Here is a 20,124-nt window from a genome sequence, read left to right on the forward strand (position 1 = left end):
TTCTACAAACTCTTTGAGCAGCAAATCTCACTGAATCTGCAAAGACTTTCCAACGATATAATTAGAGAAGGAGAAATACCTATTTCTTGGACTGAAGCCTACATCTCTCTTATTACAAAAGAAAGCTTGGATCAATATTTACTGCAATCCTATAGACCTATATCGCTCTTGAACGTTGATTATAAAATATTTGTCTCCATTTTTACAAAGAGACTGCAAAGATGTATTACAAAGTTAGTCCACCCAGATCAAGCTGGCTTTATCCCAAAAAGACATATGAGAGACAATGTAAGATTCATTCTCAGCGCCATTAATTATATTAAATCCAGTACTCAAAAAGCAGCATTTCTTTTTTTAGACACTGAGAAAGCCTTCGAAAATGTCTCTTGGGATTTCATTCTTAAAATATTGGAGTAGATCAATTGCGGTAATAACTTCCTAAATGCAATCTACTCTACCCAACAAGCCAGACTTTTGATAAATGGCAAACTTACTGAGAACTTCAAAATGAATAAAGGTACCAGACAAGCAGCATGATGCTGCAGGACGCTCAAGGACGTGCTCCATTACTGGTTTTATTTTTCCTTGTTTTAGCTTTTAATTAGGGCTCCTATTTGTTTCTCCTTATCTCACACTGGCTATTTTAAAAAGGGCAAGAGTCCAGTGGCACCTTAAAGACTAACAAAAATATTTTCTGGTAGGGTATGAGCTTTCGTGAGCCACAGCTCACTTCTTCAGATACAGCTAGAATGTGAATCACATCGGTCTTTAAGTAGAGGAACAGTATGTAAATGTGAATAGCAGGCTTGATTGGATTAGGTGTGATATGCAAAAGAGTCTGTGATGTCCAGGGGAGAGATGGGTGTGGAGAAATCAGCATTGGTAATGGGCCATGAATGCAAGGTCTTTATTCAGCCCAGGTAAATGCATTGACTTTAGTTTGAATATCAACTGTAATTCAGCAGTTTCTCTTTCCAATCTCCCTTTAAAATTCCTTTGTAAGAGAACTGCTACTCTTAAATCTGCAACAGAATGTCCTGGAAGGTTGAAATGTTCACCCACTGGTTTCTGAATATTGTGGTTTCTGATGTCAGACTTATGTCCATTTAATCTTTGTCTAAGAGACTGACCTGTTTGTCCAATGTAGATTGTGGAAGGGCATTGCTGGCATGTGATGGCATAAATCACATTAGAAGATGAGCAGGAATATGAACCTGAGATAGTATGGCTGACATTGGTGGGTCCAGAGATGGTGTTCCTAGAATCTATATGAGGGCAAAGTTGGCACCTTGGTTTGTTGCAGGCCTTGGTGCCAGAGTCCATGTTCTTGTTAAGTAGTTTATCATCATGGGTGAGAAGTTGTTTTAGGTTAGCCGGCTGTCTGTAAGCAAGAAAGGGACATCCCCCCAGTGCTTCAGCGAGGGAGGTGTCACAATCCAGCATTGGTTGTAGGTCCTTAATAATACGTTGGACTGGTTTTAATTGGGAGCTATAAGTAACAACCAGAGGTGTTCTGTTGTCATTCTGTTGTCATTCTGTCAAGAATGACAACAGAACACCTCTGGTTGTTACTTATAGCTCCCAATTAAAACCAGTCCAACGTATTATTAAGGACCTACAACCAATGCTGGATTGTGACACCTCCCTCGCTGAAGCACTGGGGGGATGTCCCTTTCTTGCTTACAGACAGCCGGCTAACCTAAAACAACTTCTCACCCATGATGATAAACTACTTAACAAGAACATGGACTCTGGCACCAAGGCCTGCAACAAACCAAGGTGCCAACTTTGCCCTCATATAGATTCTAGGAACACCATCTCTGGACCCACCAATGTCAGCCATACTATCTCAGGTTCATATTCCTGCTCATCTTCTAATGTGATTTATGCCATCACATGCCAGCAATGCCCTTCCACAATCTACATTGGACAAACAGGTCAGTCTCTTAGACAAAGATTAAATGGACATAAGTCTGACATCAGAAACCACAATATTCAGAAACCAGTGGGTGAACATTTCAACCTTCCAGGACATTCTGTTGCAGATTTAAGAGTAGCAGTTCTCTTACAAAGGAATTTTAAAGGGAGATTGGAAAGAGAAACTGCTGAATTACAGTTGATATTCAAACTAAAGTCAATGCTCCTTGTAGGTTATCCGGGCTGTGTAACCGTGGTCTTGGAATTTTCTTTCCTGACGTTTCGCCAGCAACTGTGGCCGGCATCTTCAGAGGAGTAACACTGAAGGACAGTGTCTCTCAGTGTCAAGGGTGTAGGAAGAGTAATATATAGTCAGAAAGGGGTTGGGTTTGAGCTGAGTATTGTCCTGCAAAAGTATTGTCCTGTAAGTATCAAGATAATGTGCTAATGAGGGTATGGTATGTTAATATGGAACCATTGTATCCTGAAGTGATCTGTTAATGTGTGTAATCCAAAACTAATCTGTATGGCTATTGTTGAATGTTGTCTTTGGAGGTTTTTCAGGGCCCTGAAAAACCTCCAGACAAAGACAACATTCAACAATAGCCATACAGATTAGTTTTGGATTACACACATTAACAGATCACTTCAGGATACAATGGTTCCATATTAACATACCATACCCTCATTAGCACATTATCTTGATACTTACAGGACAATACTTTTGCAGGACAATACTCAGCTCAAACCCAACCCCTTTCTGACTATATATTACTCTTCCTACACCCTTGACACTGAGAGACACTGTCCTTCAGTGTTACTCCTCTGAAGATGCCGGCCACAGTTGCTGGCGAAACGTCAGGAAAGAAAATTCCAAGACCACGGTTACACAGCCCGGATAACCTACAAGAACCAATGAACTCTGACCGTGAAAGCCTTCGACAATATTTTAAAGTCAATGCATTTACCTGGGCTGAATAAAGACCTTGCATTCATGGCCCATTACCAATGCTGATTTCTCCACACCCATCTCTCCCCTGGACATCACAGACTCTTTTGCATATCACACCTAATCCAATCAAGCCTGCTATTCACATTTACATACTGTTCCTCTACTTAAAGACCGATGTGATTCACATTCTAGCTGTATCTGAAGAAGTGAGCTGTGGCTCACGAAAGCTCATACCCTACCAGAAAATATTTTTGTTAGTCTTTAAGGTGCTACTGGACTCTTGCCCTTTTTGACTAATGCAAACAGACTAACACGGCTACCCACTGTGAATTGGCTATTTTAAGTTATTTTAAGTTTATCCAAGCTCTTATCTTTGTTTTGTTGTATTTTTGGCTCTATTTCCAAGTGTGAGATTGCAGACATTGAAGGTACCAGACAAGGTTGTCCACGTTCACCACTTCTATTTGATTTAGCAATGGAGGTCCTAGCAAATAACATAAGATCCGACTTATCGATTCAAGGCTTAAGGTTTCGAGAAAAAGAATACAAAATTAAGAGTTATGCAGATGATGATGTATTAATCTGTCAGGATGAAATAAAATCGGTTACAGGAATTAAGTTACACATTGAAAGGTTTCACAATATTTAGGATACAAGCTTAATAAGACAAAAACCAAAATTCTTACTTTTAATCTCACCACACAAGAAATTTCTCAACAGACATTATTAACTGTCAAATTTTCAAGAATCCAGTCAAATATCTTGGGATTTTCATCACCTCACAAAATGATACTCTTTTCCAGTCCAGTTATTCCACAACATGGAATGATATTGCGAAAGACCTTGAACAATGGTCTAGACTAAATGTTTCCTGGCTGGGTAGAATTTCGACAATAAAAATGAATGTTCTTCCAAGAATGAATTTCCTCTTCCAGTTCCTTCCACTCCTTCTCAAGGAAACTACATTGAAAGCTTGGCAACAAAAGATTAACACATTTGTATGGAATGGAGAGAGACCCAGAGAGAGATTCAAAGTTCTCCCAAGACAATAAGAAGAGAGGAGGACTTGTCTGAAGCTTTATTACCATGCTTCCTGACTGGTCTGGATATCAGATTGGATTAAATATCCGAGGGATAGAAACCTGGTATTAGAAAAAGCAGACATTACAGTTGGCTTTCACAGAGTACTCTGGTCCCCAGAAATACACCAAACTTTATTTACATCATCATTGAGTCAACAAGATTGCAATGTGAAACCTGCTGTTTTAAAATCTGGAAAAGTTATTTTTAAAAAATGAGCAATCCATTGCCTTCTACTCTTATGTCCCCACTTGAAGCCTATTATGATTTGTCTATCTGGAAATGTAATAAGTATTTGACCTACCAAGATCTCATCAATGAATCCGGAGAGATCAAGCACTATTCAAGCTTAAAAAAAAGAAAACAAGGACCTAAGTTGGTTAACATATCTACAATTAGGATCAAGACTCAAAGAAGATTGCTTTAAAACGGGTGCACTTAAGGCACAAACGGAATTTGAAACCATTATAGAGAATCATCAAGATCACTTGCTTGGCAGAATTTACAAGTTACATCTGAAATATGATACAGAAACAGAACAGGTAAAGATCAACATGATCAAATGGATGCAAAAATTTGGAGAAATGATTCTAATCGAACAATGGGAATCACTTTGCACCAGATAATTAAAATGTACAGTTAACCAAAACACTAAACATGAGTCAGCAGTGTGATGCTGTAGCTCAAAAGCCAAATGCAATCTTGGGCTGCATCAACAGAAGTGTGGTGTCCAGATCACTTGAAATGATGGTATCACTTTGCTCTGCTCTGGTTAGACCTCACCTAGAGTATTGTGTTCAGTTTTGGGCACCACAATTTCAGAAAGATGTAGACAAGCTGGAATGTGTCCAGAGGAGAGCAACAGAGATGGTGAGGGGTCTGGAGACCAAGTCCTATGAGGAAAGGTTGAAGGAGCTGGGTATGTTTAGCCTGAAGAGGAGAAGCCTGAGAGGGGACATGATAACCGTCTTCAAGTACTTGAAGGGCTGTCATATAGAGGAGGGTGCCGAGTTGTTTTCTGTTGCCCCAGAAGGTTGGATCAGAACCAACGGGTTGAAATTAAACCAAAAGAGTTTCCACTTAGACATTAGGAAGAATTTTCTAACAGTTAGAGCAGTTCCTCAGTGAACAGGCTTCCTCAGGAGGTGGTAAGTGCTCCTTCCCTGGAGGTTTTTAAGCAGACCATTTAGATGGCCATTTGTCAGCAATGCTGATTCTATGACCTTCAGCAGTTCATGAGAGGAAGGGCATCTTGGCTATCTTCTGGGCATGGAGTAGGGGTCACTGGGTGTGTGTGGGGGAGGTAGTTGTGAAATTCCTACATTGTGCAGGGGGTTGGACTAGATGACCCTGGTGACCCTTCCAACGCTTTGATTCCATGATTCTATATGCAAAAATTGGTACAAGATGTTTTACAGATGGCATCTCACTCCAGAATCACTATAAAAGATGCAAGGTACTTGTTGGAAGTGTAACACACAAGATGGGTCTTTCTTTCATGTTTCGTGGACTTGTCCAAAAGTACAGATATACTGGAGGAACATTCACAATGAGTTTCAAAAACTGTTCTGTTTAAAATTCACCTTAGACCCCCAAGAGCATGCTACTTGGTGTTACTCCACCAGAATTGCCTGTGCAATCAAGAGAACTGTTTAAATATGCCACAACAGCTGCTAGAATTGTTCTAGCTAGAAAATGAAAGTCGATATCACTTCCAGGTGTTGAACAATGGAAGGAAAAGCTGTCTGAATATGCAATCATGGCCAAAATGACCAATCTAGCAAACAATGATCAACACTATGGGTTGTTTTATGAAAACTGGGAACTCTTATTATCAATATGTAAAGGATTAATCATAGAAGATGTTAGAAGGATAGAAGATATTAGAAGGATAGAATTGATACTAAATTTTGATATCTTTATTGATTATCTTTTTAAGCAGGGAAAGTTGTTTGGATATGGGTAAACTATGTACTGGGAAACACAAACACATGCATGTAACAAATTTTTATCTTTTTTTGGGTATTTTCTTTATTTTTCAGCTTTCCCTTTCCCTGAACTTCTCTTTTCCCTTTATACTAAAAATAAATAAAATATTTATTTAAAAACAGGAAAGGAAAAATAAAAAGCAGTCTTTCTTAGAAGACTAACAGCACATTCATGAAGCCGCAGGCGCTGTGCTGCGGCAGGGAGAGGCGCAGCAATGGTGCAGCCAGGAGGCCTCCTAAGGAGCTTTGGCTGCGGTGTCTGTGGCCATGGAAAATAGAAAGAAGTTTGGAATTTACAATCTGGGAGAAAGGAAAAACTGTACATAGACATAATAGGTTGGACTTTAGTTTAAACTTATGCTGAGTAGAATCCCATGGTCAGAAATACATAAGGAGAAGGGAGTTCAAGAAGGGTGTGTGTGTGTGTGTGTGTGTGTGTGTGTGTGTGTGTGTGTGTGGTCCTCCAAAATGTCCTATCTTTGACAGCCTTTGATCTTGCAAATTGAGGGCTGTGACTTCCTTTATTGAGTCAGTCCATCTCTTGTTGGGTCTTCCTCTTTTCCTGCTGCCCTCCACTTTTCCTAGCATGACTGTCTTTTCCAGTGACTCTTGTCGTCTCATGACGTGACCAAAATACGACAGCCTCAGTTTAGTCCTTTTAGCTTCTAGGGTCAGTTCAGGCTTGATTTGATCTATAACGCACTGATTTGGTTTTTTTTGGCAGTCCAGGGTATCCGTAGCCCTCTCCTCCAACACCACGTTTCAAAGGAATCTATTTTCTTCCTATCAGCTTTCTTCACTGTCCAGCTTTCACCATTCCTATGAGAAGGGGAAATGGGTGGAGCCTAAATAGGCCAGGGTGCCTCCATAAACAGCTTTTTAAAGATTTGAGAAATAAAAAAGACTCATTTAGGAAGTGGAAGCAGGGCCTTATAACCAAAGAGGAATATAATCAAATAACTAGTGCTTGTAGGGAGAGTGTTAGGAAAGCTAAAGCTCAGTATGAGCTTAGGCTAGCGAGGGATGCTAAACACAACAAAAAAGGGTTCTTTTCCTATGTACAGAATAAGAACAAGGACATGATAAGCCCACTGCAGGGACCAGAAAGTAAAATTGTAACAGGAGATAAAGAGAGGGCAGAACTGCTCAATTCCTATTTTTCCTCAGTCTTTTCTTGTGAGGGAAATAGTGCTCAACATGGCATGAACAGAACACATGATGAGGGAAGGGAGTTGCAGCCTAGGATTGGCATTGGGGTAGTGCCCTGACCTGGATGGCCCAGGCTAGCCTGATCTCGTCAGATCTCAGAAGCTAAGCAGGGTCAGCCCTGGTTAGTATTTGGCTGGGAGACCACCAAGGAACACCAGGGTTGCTGTGCAGAGGAAGGCACTGGCAAACCACCTCTGTTAGTCTCTTGCCATGAAAACCCCAAAAAGGGTCGTCATAAGTCGGCTGCGACTTGATGGCACTTCATACACACAGTGCGCAAACACCTAGTTTCTTCAAATGAAACAAAGTCCTCAGGGCCAGCTGAACTGCATCCAATGGTCGTTAAAGAACTTGCAGATGTAATTTCGGAGCCTCTTCCCATTATTTCTGAGAATTCTTAGAGAACAGGTGAGGTGCCAGAAGGCTGAAGGCGGGCAAATGCTGTCCCCATCTTCAAGAAGGGGAAAAAGGTAACTACCGACCCATCAGCTTGACTTCTATACCAGGGAAATCCACAGTGGGTAGCTGTGTTAGTCTGTCTGCAGTAGTAGAAAAGGGCCAGAGTCCAGTAGCACCTTAAAGACTAACAAAAATATTTTCTGGCAGGGTAGGAGCTTTCGTGAGCCACAGCTCACTTCTTCAGATACAGCTAGAATGTGAATCCATCGGTCTTTAAGTAGAGGAGAGTGAATTCAGACAAGCATCAGTATGTCAATGTTAGCAGTATGTCAATGTGAATAGCAGGCGTGATGGGATTAGGTGCGGTATGCAGAATCCCATCACGCCTGCTATTCACATTGACATACTGTTAACATTTACATACTAATGCTTGTCTGAATTCACTCTCCTCTACTTAAAGACCGATGGATTCCCATTCTAGCTGTATCTGAAGAAGTGAGCTGTGGCTCACGAAAGCTCACACCCTGCCAGAAAATATTTTTGTTAGTCTTTAAGGTGCTACTGGTCTCTGGCCCTTTTCTTCTATACCAGGGAAAGTGTTCGAACCAATTATCAAGCCGTCCTTGAGCCTTTAGAAAGGATGGATCTGATCACTAAGAGCCAGCACGGGATTGTCACGAGCGCCACCCTGTGCAGAATTACTCCAGAGCAGCCCCCGCTGAGCTGCATAAGGCATCGCTGACGGCAGCCTGGCTGTGGGCCAGAGGCCGGCCGCCTGAGTCCCCCTGCTGTTGTGCTCCTCGAAGGAACAAGACGCCGGGAAGCATTTTTTATTATTATTATTTTACTGCAGCGCTTAAATGGTTAAGTCGGCCGAGCGGTGTGCTAGGGGGGCGGGGCAAGGCGGGGACGTCACAGAAGGGAGGCTCGCGCGCTCGCTCTCTCGGGGGGGGGGGCGGGGCGGTTGGCTTCTGAACAGGGACGGAGACGGTTGGGACGGTTGGGCTTCACGTGCGCAACAGCAGGGGAAAGCCCTGCGGCCGGATCCACGCCAGGTTTACTTACAAGTAAGTCATCGAGGCATTAACTATTTGACCTTGTCAGCCGTACTATCTCAGGTTCATGCTCCTGCTCATCTTCCAATGTGATTTATGCCATCACATGCCAGCAGTGCCCTTCCACAATCTATAAAACATTTTGTATTGATGTTCTCTTATTTCATTAGTAATGGTAAATTTGTATTCCTTCTTCCATAAATTTTCCCATACATCCAAATCTATATTATACCCTAAGTCTCTCATCCACTTTACCATCACTGGCTTAATCCTTTCCTGCTCTAAATTCATTTCTATCAATAGTTTATAAACCTTTCCTATCATTCCTTTATTCCCCTGATTTAATATAATTTCAAATTTAGATTTCCGTTGGTTAAACCCCAACGTTTTATCTTTATTAAAAATATCCCTCAGTTTATATTCCATAAACCAATCTTTAATTCCAAGTTCTCAGTGGGGTGTGATGCCATAGAGCCCCCCCTGCCGCCGCCCCCCCAAAGCGGACATTTCTCCCCAGGGGAACTGATTTCTGTCTTCTGAAGATCGTTTATAATTCAGTGCGATCTCCAGGCCCCATCTGAAGGATGGGGGGAGAAATAGACACCACTGTACTAATATCGGAAGGATAAGGAACTCAGTACAGGAGCAAAGTGTATACAAAGTGCAAAAAACTTTATAAGCTACCAAAATGACATAACCATACAGCTATACACACTATATACGCTACTAAGCTGAAACATACAAGCTAAGACAAACAACGTGACTGTACAAGGTGGAAAAAAGTGTCAAAATGACACAGCTAATGTTCATAGAGTCTCTCTCAATTGTAGGAGAAGTAGTATCCAAAGGATTTTCAATGAGGTTCCCAATGAGGAGACGATCGTTTCGAGTTCACAATGAACAGATCTTCATCAGTCCTTCCTAAAATTCATATAAAACGTATACTAAACAATTGTTTACATACAAAATTGTCAAAACAGTCCAATAAAAAGTTATACTTACAACGTCCTCTTGTACATTCATTCATTCAAATATTCTCTCATAACGGGTAAGATTTCAAAAAATGCCAAATCATTATCATTTCCCACGAAGGGTAAGAGACATCACTTCCCACATGGGGTCAGGATTATAGTGTCACACTTTGTATACACTTTGCTCCTGTACTGAGTTCCTTAACCATCTGGAGGATGGCAACTCTATTAGGCATTGGATTGGCTCCACCGAGTGAGTGGGGTGGGGATAATCAGTGTATTTAAGTACAATGAAAGTGGTGTTCTGTTGCTTGCCGTTTTAATTCTACCCCTGAAAAAAAGAAAGATGCCAGGGATTGAACCTGGGACCTTCTGCATGCCAAGCAGATGCGCTACCACTGAGCCATAACCCCTCCCCATCACCTTATATCTTGCTCACATTGAATCTCATTTGCCATTTTAATACCCATTCCTCCAGTTTGGAGAGATCCTTTTGGAGCTCTTAACAGTTTGTTTTTGTTTTAACCACCCTAAAAAAAGAATTTGGTGTTATCTACAAATTTGGCCACTTCACTGTTCACCCCCAGCTCCAGTTTCCATAGCAGTAGAATGCAGTAAAATAACCAAGCTGACCTGTTTACTGGAGTCTCAACACAGTCCCAGTTGCTCTGAATACAAAAAGTTGGCATAGGGTTGGACAAGTGTCCTCTTGCAGCGAGGAGGGTTGAGGGGAAAAGATAAAGGGAGAAGGGAGTCTTCTCTCTGGCTACCCTTATGAGAAAAGCTGACCGTAATCCCCTGACCAGATCAACCAATTGTTGGGGCAGTGTCAATGGAGCCTTCCACAGTGGGAGCAATCTTTCCCCTCTACAACAAGACTTTTTTTCTACTGAGGGGACACACACAGCCACCTAAGATTTTTGGGATCTAGGTTAGTTTTGAATTATAAACTATCCCTGCAGTTTCCATGTGTTCTACAGGTAGTGAGAGTGTAGGCTTTGGGTTTTGCTGCTGTGAGTTTTGTGGTGCATAGGAGATTATTGAGATCACTGAAGCTGGATTAATATATAAACAATTTTATTTATTTACAAGTTGGCTTTATAGGAACAAACCAGTAGCACAGGTCTCCAGGTAGAAAAAGTAGAAACCTGGCTGTGGCAGAAAATGTAAACTGGTTATGACTTTAGAGAGTAGTTGGATTTTTCTACAATGCTTTCAGACACAAACATGCTTTTATTGACTAGCCACTAGGATGGATCCTCTGGCACACAGGATTTCACCCACCCCAGCCTGCCCTTTCCCCAGAGTCAGGCTAAATTGTACAAGGTCTGCTCATCCCCAGAGACAGGCCTAACCACTCTCGTCTCTCCCAGAGATAGAGCTCAACCGCTCTGCCCCACTACCAGGCAGATCCATGCTTCACTCTGCTGTCTCCCTGAGGAGAACTCAACTCCCTCTTCTCCTGTGTTCCTTCCAACCTCTCATCCCCCTTCTCGAAGGTATGTGGATGCTGGAGCAGCACTTCTATGGGCTCATCTGCGTGGCTGATTTTCTCTTCAGGGGCAGGGCAGCCTCCTGTCCGTCACACTCTCCCATACCAGATTCACAGCTGAAACACATGAGTTAATTAACTAGCCTTTGAACTGAACTCGTCCTTGAAGAGTAGTTGCTATATGGGAGAGGTGAGCTGACACCGGCAAAGAACCAGAGAACCAAAGAATTCCTTCAGATGGTCTCTCTCTTGACACCCCCCCCCCACACGCACACACACAACTGTTCACTGGTGAAAGTCTTCAATGGCAAGTAGGAGGTGTGGGTTCTGGTTCCGCGCTAAGAATGCAAAGCTTCTTTGGGAAGCCAGGAGGCCCAGTCAGGAGTGCCAAACGTAATTACTTGGGATGAGCCATTCATGCTGATTGGCTGGCCTGCATCCCAAGCATTTGGGCCAGGCCCCCCCCCCCCATCTGCAGCTTCCCTGGGGGTCTGTTTCTTTCACCTGCCCAGCAGCTTTTGTGCCTTGCTCAAAGAGGCTTGACACACCTCTGCCTGTTCCCCTGTGCTGGTGCTTGGACAGAGCTATTGCTTGATGCTTCAGGCCTATTGAGGAGATGCCTGCAATAGTGAATATCAGTAATTTTGTCCTGGGCTCAGTTTACCTTGGGACGAAGCAATGGGACAGACTGCTGATCCCACTCATTGGAGGCCAAACTTGTGACATCCTCAACTCATTTTAAATGAGCTAAGTAGGGATGATTCAATTTCCTAAAGGACCAAACAAGCATCTCCATAAACACTTGATACATAATATAGCACAATGACATTAATCCTGATCCGCAAAGTACAAGAAGGACTGTCAATTCTGATGAAGCAGGGCAATCCTGGGTGTGTCTTAACCAGGGTCTGTGATGTAGCTGTGTTCCCATTTGGTTTCTTTCTTCCATTTTGATATATTTTCCTCTCCCTCTTCATAGCGGTGTGAGTAGGAGCGCCTTTTCACAGTTGGAGCCAACTCAATAGAAAGGGAAGGAGATGGAAGAGGAGGACTCAGAAGGATCCGGAATTGACAAGACAGCAAGGAAAGGCCCCCATCCCACCCAGGCTGGGAGTGGTGTTGAGCTCTGGGAAAGATCTGTGCCAGAGATCCTTCATCAGGACACTGAGATCTCCAATGTACATCGCCAACTCTTCCGGCACTCCTGCTACCATGAAGCTGATGGGCCCCGAGAGATTTGCAGCCAGCTCCATCGACTTTGCAACCACTGGCTGGAGCCTGAGAAGCATACCAAAAAGCAGATCCTGGACCAGGTGATCTTGGAGCAATTCCTGAGCATCCTGCCCCCGCCGATGGAGAGCTGGGTCAGGGAATGTCGGCCAGAGACCAGTTCCCAGGCGGTGGCCCTGGCCGAAGGCTTCCTCCTGAGTCAGGCAGAGGAGAAGAGGCAGGCAGAGCAGGTGACGGGGCTTCATTTGGTCCATTCCAGCAGCAGTCTTATCCTAATGCTTCCCTGCCAGATATTTATGTGGCGGTGTAAAGTGCTGTCGAGTCACAGCTGACCCATTGGGACCCTGTGGGGCTTTCAAGGCAGAGATTATTGATATCTCTAGAGAATTCACAAAGCCAGGAAAAAAACCCAACCCTGATTATTGCCACTGTGGTTGAAGTGGCTCTGCCCTGTTGATGCAGGGGTGAGGAGTCCGTGAGTGGGGCAGGATGGATTTCCTTGGCTGGTTCTATTCCTTCTCTTACCCGTCTCTCTCGCTGCTGTTTCAGATGTGGGGACCCCCCATGAAGATGGAAACCAATACCTGTGAGGCAGAGGGAGTTTTGTCGGAGGAACAGCAGGGGGCTAAGGCCCCGGACCATGCCCAAAATGCCGGCCCATATAGTAAGGACTCCCCGTACTCAGATGGGATCAGGCAGCCAGGCAAGTTGAGAGGCCAGGAGGAAAAGGAAATAATTGTACACATCACACAGAGTGGGCATGTGTTACCCATTTATTTATTTAGTTTAAAAATATATTAGCCGCCATTTTTCCTTACAGAGCTAAGGGCGGTGGGTGGCTTACTATATATAAAATACATAGAATAGAATACATAAAATCCATGAAAACCAAAATTGAAAATTTCAGTTTAGGACTGTTACCAAATTAATCAAATGTCGTCCTAAATAACACAGTCTTCAACTGTGTCCTAAAGATCAAGAGTGGGGGGCCAGCTGCCCCTTCCTGGGGAGGTTGTTCTAGAATCATGGGGCTGCCACTTTCTGGTATAACCACCAAATAAGCTTCTTTGGCTGATGGGACTGTCAGGAGGGGCAGTGGATGTAGTGATGGCCACTCATTTTAAGGTGAACTAGACAGATTTATGGAGGGCAATTCCATTCTTAAAATAAAATATTTATGTGTCACCTTCCTCCCTCTAGACAGGCTCAAGACAGCTGAAAAAAGGTGGAGAAACTGGGAGCAGCTATTAGCCATGGTGAACCAATGTTCTGGGGCTGCATACACCTGAACACCAGTTGCCAGGGGCCAGTAATATTGGGGGGAGGGGGGATGTGGTTTCTGTGTCCCTGCTTAAAAGCTTTCCAGGGGCACCTGGCTGGCCAGTGTGGGAAGGGGGATGGTGGACCCCTAGGAGCTTTGTGGGTGGGGCATGGGGTGTCTTGGATTTCTTACGGATGACCTGCCAAATCCTAGCAGGTGGTTCTTTTATAGGATCCAGAAGCAATAGCATACTGGTGAGGTTTCAAACCAAACTTTTGTTATAACAAACTGAATTAATCAATAACATAAAGCATAGCCCCAAACATTAGGAAACACAACATAAGCCATACAATATACATTCTAGCCCCCAACAGTAGGCAGCACAGTATACACACAAGCCCATCACTTCTGCTTGTAACCAAATTCCTGCTGGAATGGTAAGGGAGAGGTTTCAGAGCCCCTCTCTCTCCCCACCCCTCCTTTTTCCTAACCTTTTAATCCCTTACTAGCCACAAATCCGCTCCACCTGGGCCTTCCAGCTGATGCAGGGAGCCTGCAGCCTTAGACTTAAAGGGATACACCCTGACCTGCCTTGGCTATGTGGAGGAGTGAGACATGCCACTAACTCCTTCTCAGGCTGACAATATTCTTCTGCATTTCCTCTACATATCATCAGGCCACAGAACTGGTCATGATATGAGCACATCAGCAAATGCTCTGGAAACCCATTGGTGTGCTGCTCTGCTGATGCCATGTCCAGGTTGTTGATTGGATGTGACAGCACCATGTTGTCTGATGTCATTTCCTCCCCATTCAATTTCTCTCACCCGTCCGGATTCAAGGGCGTGAGGGAGGGCTCAGCCAGCAGGAGAACAGCGTGAAAGTCTGAAATGTGTCTGTAGCATTTATAGCTCTTTGAAGCTCATGAGTACTCAATTCTTCCACCTCTCTCAGTTTACTAAAAATCGTTACATGTTTGTTGAAAGCTCATACCCTGCAAGAAATTTTGTTAGTCAAAGTGCTACTGGACTCTTGCTCTTTTCTACCCTTTGTTGAGTATATGTAGGACAAGGTTTCTCATCCCTGGGAAGGGGGGTTCTATCAAGGCTGACCTACCTTGGTGCAGTAATGTCACCAAGCTTACACCGGGTTTGGTTCAGAGGTGTCTCCAGTAAAAAACACTGTAAAGGAAAAAGAAACCTTTATTGAAGAAGCCTAAGAAAAGGTTTTAAAAGCCATCCAGATAGTTCCAGTAGCAGTTAAAGTACACTAAAAACAAGAAAGTTATCTGACTACATGCACTTCCTCAGTTCCACCTCGTAGACGTCAGCTTCTCGTAACTAAAAGCAAAGAGCGTACAGCAAAGGTCCTGAGGCAACACATATGGTTTAGGGCAGGGGTGTCAAACTCATTTGTGAGGAGGGTCAGATCTAACATCAGTGGCTCTTGGTCGGGCCGAAGATGGGTGGCCTCCGTGGGGGGGGAAGCCCCCGTTGGGAAACTCCCCCCCCCTCACGGAGGCCCTGGCCTCCATGGGAGTCTCAGCTGGGAGGCCAGGTCTACTGCCATGCAAACCAACAGGTAGACCTGGCCTCTGGACAGAGACCCCCCCCCCCACGGAGGCCATGTCTACCCATTGGTTTGCATGGCAGTAGACCTGGCCTCCCGACTGAGACCCCCCCCCCACGGAGGCCAGGTATATCCATTGGTTTGTATGGGGATAGAAACCAAGCGGTGGCCTGGCTGCGCCCAGGAGAGTGGGGGGGGGGATGGCGGGGAAGGCGATCCTGGCCTGAGCTGGGCCCAGGAGGGCCCAGGAGAGTAGGGGGTGGTGGCAGGGAAGGCGATCATGGCCTCCACTGGGGCCAGGAGCTCCCAGGAGAGTGAGGGGGTGGCGGGGAGGGGGAGCCTGCCCCCCTGGGGCCAGGAACGCCTGAGAGAGTGCAGGGTGGGTTGGTGACGGGAGTGGTGGTGGCGGGGAGGGCAAGCCTTGCCCCTGTGGGGGCCAGGCACACCTGGAAGAGTGCGGGGGGTGGTGGGGTGATGGGCTTGGCTTGCAGGCCAGTGAGCAGCCCTCCAGGGGCCGGATCCGGCCCACAGGCAGCCAGTTTGACACCCGTGGTTTAGGGGAAGAGAACAACAAATGCAAAGGGAAGGATGTACATTCTGTCACAGGCAACACGGTATAGAACAGCAGGCCGTGTCCTCCTGACCTGACTCCACCAGTCACAGGGCTGCCTCTGGAGAACTTTCTGGAGGTGAGCAGATCGCCCCTCCCCTACCGGAATCAGCTGGTGTGTGTGAGCTAATGAATGGACTTGGGAAAGGACCTTGGCAAGTAACCACCTCTCCTGGCAGGTGGCAGCACACCTGCTAACAGAGCAGAGAAGAGGGGGGAAAGTAGTTATGTAGAACTTTCCCCTGAGGATGTCTTCTCTCTTGACTGGTGCGTGAAGTAGGATTGAAACAAGCAAATGAACAAGGAACTCTAGGCTAACATTCTTCCTTTCTCCTTGGTCTCTCTTGCAGGCAGTGGAAAGGCATTGCTGAGCCATCCTATTTGCAGAGGAGCAGAAATGGCTGCTGCACCTCCAGTCCAGGTAGGGTTGTCAGCTCCCCTTTGGCTATTGGTACAGAATGTGAGGGTAGGGTTGTTAGATGCAGGTTGGGAAACTCCTGGAGATTTGGGGATGGAGCCTGGGGAGGACAGGGACCTCATTGGGATACAGTGCCACCCTCCAAAGCCTCCATTTTCTCCAGGAAAGCTGATCTCTGTTGTCTGCAGATGAGCTGGAATCCCAGGGGATCCCCAGGTCTCATTTGGAGACTGCTTCCCTAAGTCCAGGTATGGGAGATGAACACAGGACAGCCTGGGTCCCCCCTCCTTTCTTAGGGGGGCTTTTGCTCCTGCAGTTGCTGCTAAGGTGTCCAAGCAAGAGAGGCTCTGAGGGCCACTCCCTTTACCCATGCCAAGCTCTAAATCCTTCACCCTCCCAGAGGGCCCCCTTCCCTACCAGCCTGGCATCATCTCTGACGAGGGAATCTGTTTTTTCTTTCAGTCTCTGGCTTCCTTTGAGGATGTGGCCGTGTATTTCACGGAGGCAGAGTGGGCCCTGCTGGATCCGGGTCAAAGAGCTCTCTTCAGAGAAGTCATGCTAGAGAACTATGGGAGCGTGGCTTCTCTGGGTAAGGATCCCTTTGGTTGTCTTTCATAAATGCCAAAGGTACAAATTGCTTTCATGGGGAGGATGTATGAATCAAAGTTTTAAACAGCAAAATGTGGCTGTGAGGACCAACTGGGTATTTATCCCCACTGGGGGCCTCCAGGAGTTGGGGTGTCAGTAAAAATGATGTACGACATGGGCTGCTGGAGTGACCCAACCCATTTGGTTGACCCAGGGGCAACTGCGGCCAGTGTTGTGGCCACCTTCAGAACCAGGCGTTAGGTGAGACAAATAAAGGACTTATGTCTCACGCATCCCCCCCCCCCCCAAATAAGCCAGGAACTTAAGAGAAACTATAGCAGAAAGCGACAAAGGACTTACATCTGAAGGAGGACTGGAGAGTCTCAAAAGTATCTCAAGAGAGTACTTCCTTCCGCTGAGAGTGAGTATCCTTCATGGATATATCAAGAGAATGTGCAAGGAATAGTCATGGAGGCTTTCTGATTCACTTCTTAGCAACCCTTAGTTTGGTGATGTGAAGAAGGGACACTTATTTTTGCTATTGACAACTATATTGTTTCCCTTTTGTACGTTAAAGTGTTAGTCTCTGTAGTTTCCTAGAAGCCTGTAGTAACTGCTGACACCTGCAGCTTGTTAGCTAGCTGTTAGCTTCAAGGACATTCTGCATTCCAATCTAATTAAACAGACTGGTATTGCTATGAGAGGTTGAGAGGGGGGTGAGTTTGCTCATCTTCACTCAGGGACATTCTGGTCAGAACTGCTTTGAGTCATCTCAAAGGTTCATACAGCATGACCCGGTGATTGGAAGAATTGGATAATCTGACCTGAGTTCAAGAATTCATAAGTTTACTCATGTCTTAGGTAGGGGCGGGGGCTTTTTCTTGGCTACAGCAGTGTATTCTAGTTCCTGTGTTGCTTTTTACACCTTTTAAAAGAGTATTTGAGTGCTAGACCAATCCTGCTTATGTTACACAAGTCTGGGGTAATCCTTGGCCTTGACGGGTGGAATTATAAAGACCACTGGTGAGGAGGGAGGGGAGGCCTTCTGGGGCCTGGGACCTGGGTAGCTCAGAATCTCCCTCTGGGACTGAGCTCAGCTGTGGCTCTTTTAATCCCTTTAGGGGCTACAGTATCCTTAGATACTGGATATTCCAGGGAAGGGGCCTGCCTTTGGGCATTACTTGTCCCCCCCCAACATCTAGAATCCCTTGCAAACCCCCCGAGGGTCCCCTTTGAACTGCAGGGTTTACCTGGCAAGGTCCTGGCTTCTCACCCCTCCCCTCCCAGCAACGATGGAATTTGGGGGAGACTGAAAACCAGCTCCCCTGCCTCTCGTCACACGCTCGAAGAAAACTCTGCATATGCAGGACAGGATATCATGAACTCAAGTGAAATCTGAATTGTGGGAGAGGAATTTTACCACTTTTCCCCTTCAACTATACCTTGGAGAGTTTGAAGAAGGGCAGGGATATAGTGTGACCAGCAGCTTACTTTGGGAGCAGAGAAGTTCTGACAGTGAAAATGCCTACCCGTTCATCAGGAGTGCCTGATTTGTGGCCTGGCTTCTTATGTGGGTGCTGATTGGACCTTTTTATTATTCCAGCAGGAGGTGTAGAGGAGACCCTTGGGGAATTCCAGGACTTCTCTTTGGAAAAAGCCAAGAACGAAGAGGCTGAAGGAAGCTTCAGGGATGGGGACAGACCACAGAGGCAGGAGGGAAGTCATGCAGAGAAGAAAAGGGATACATCCATTCCTCACCAAGGAGCGGGTTTCCAAGAGGAAATTAACATGGTGAAGGAAACATATAAATGCTTGAAGTGTAGGATGACCTTCTCAGATCCAACCCGGTATACTATCTATTTGCATATACACAGTGGAAAGAAGACCCACAAATGCTTGGAGTGTGGAAGGAGCTTTCTTTGCAGAGCAAAGTTTCTTAGACATAGAAGAACACATAAAGGAGAGAAATTTTACAAGTGCTCCAACTGTGGCAAGAACTTTTCTGAGAAATCAGACCTTGTTGAACACCAAAGGATTCATGCAGGAAAGAAACCAATTATCTGCTTAGAGAGGGGGGAAAGATTCTCTGATGGAAACAAGGAAAATGTACATTTTTCAAAAAACATTATACTGAAGGCATGTAAATGTTATTTGTGTGGGAAGAGCTTCAGATGCCAATCACATCTCCAGGTACACCAAAGAACCCACAAAGGTGAGAAACCTTTTGAATGTTCAGATTGTGGAAAGAAGTTCCGTTGGGGTTACATTCTTCAAGGGCATCTAAGAACCCACAAAGGGGAGAAATGTTTTGAATGCTCAGAGTGTGGAAAGAAATTCAATCAGAGTAGTGGTCTTCAAAGGCATCTAAGAATCCACACAGGTGAGAAACCTTTTGAATGCTCAGAGTGTGGAAAGAAATTCAGTCAGAGTAGTGGTCTTCAAAGGCATCTAAGAATCCACACAGGTGAAAAACCTTTTGAATGCTCAGAGTGTGGAAAGAAATTCAGTCAGAGTAGTGGTCTTCAAAGGCATCTAAGAATCCACACAGGTGAGAAACCTTTTGAATGCTCAGAGTGTGGAAAGAAATTCAGTCGGAGTAGTGGTCTTCAAAGGCATCTAAGAATCCACACAGGTGAGAAACCTTTTGAAAGCTTGGAGTGTGGAAAGAAATTCAGTCAGAGTTGCAATCCTCAATGGCATCTAAAAAGCCACTCTGGAGAGAAACCTTTTGAATGCATGGAGTGTGGAAAGAAATTCAGTCAGAGTAGTGTTCTTCAAAGCCATCTTAGAATCCACACAGGTGAGAAACCTTTTGAATGTTCAGTCTGTGGAGAGAAATTCAGTCGAAGTGGCAACCTTAAAAAACATCAGAGAACCCACACTGGAAAGAAACCTTTTGAATGCTTGGAGTGTGGAAAGAAATTCAGTCGGAGTAGCAGTCTTCAACGGCATCTAAAATGCCACACTGGAGAGAAACCTTTTGAATGCTTCGAGTGTGGGAAGAAATTCAGTCAGAGTTACAATCTTCAACGACATCTAAAATGCCACACTGGAGAGAAACCTTTTGAATGCTTCTACTGTGGGAAGAAATTCCGTCGGAGTGGCCATCTTCAGCAGCATCAAAGAACCCACACTGGGGAGAAACCTTTTGAGTGCTCAGAGTGTGGAAAGAAATTCAGTATGAGTGTCCATCTTCAGCAGCATCTAAGAGACCACACAACGAGAAACCATGTAACTGGTTAGCCTTTGAAAAGAGCTTTTCACTTATTTAGCCAACCACAGAGTCTACATAGGCTCAAGACCATGCAAAGAGCTTGCACCTGCCCAGAAACTTACCATAACTATAGAAACAAATAACAAACAAAAAATTCAAACCAGCAAGAAA

At 45.0% G+C, this 20,124-nt stretch overlaps 1 protein-coding gene across 1 annotated transcript; it reads left to right on the forward strand.

Annotated features, from left to right (window-relative positions):
- Positions 1-12,100: 12,100 nt before the first annotated feature.
- Positions 12,101-19,889, forward strand: LOC130492401 (zinc finger protein with KRAB and SCAN domains 7-like; the record flags this gene model as incomplete). The annotated part of the gene is made up of 6 exons (XM_056866185.1): positions 12,101-12,427; positions 12,843-12,996; positions 16,552-16,740; positions 18,346-18,530; positions 19,305-19,371; positions 19,459-19,889. Coding segments are annotated over exons 1-6 (1,353 nt in total), but the record flags the coding sequence as incomplete, so codon positions are not given.
- Positions 19,890-20,124: the final 235 nt, after the last annotated feature.

This window comes from Euleptes europaea, chromosome 1, assembly GCF_029931775.1.
Source record: "Euleptes europaea isolate rEulEur1 chromosome 1, rEulEur1.hap1, whole genome shotgun sequence".
NCBI lineage: Eukaryota > Metazoa > Chordata > Lepidosauria > Squamata > Sphaerodactylidae > Euleptes > Euleptes europaea.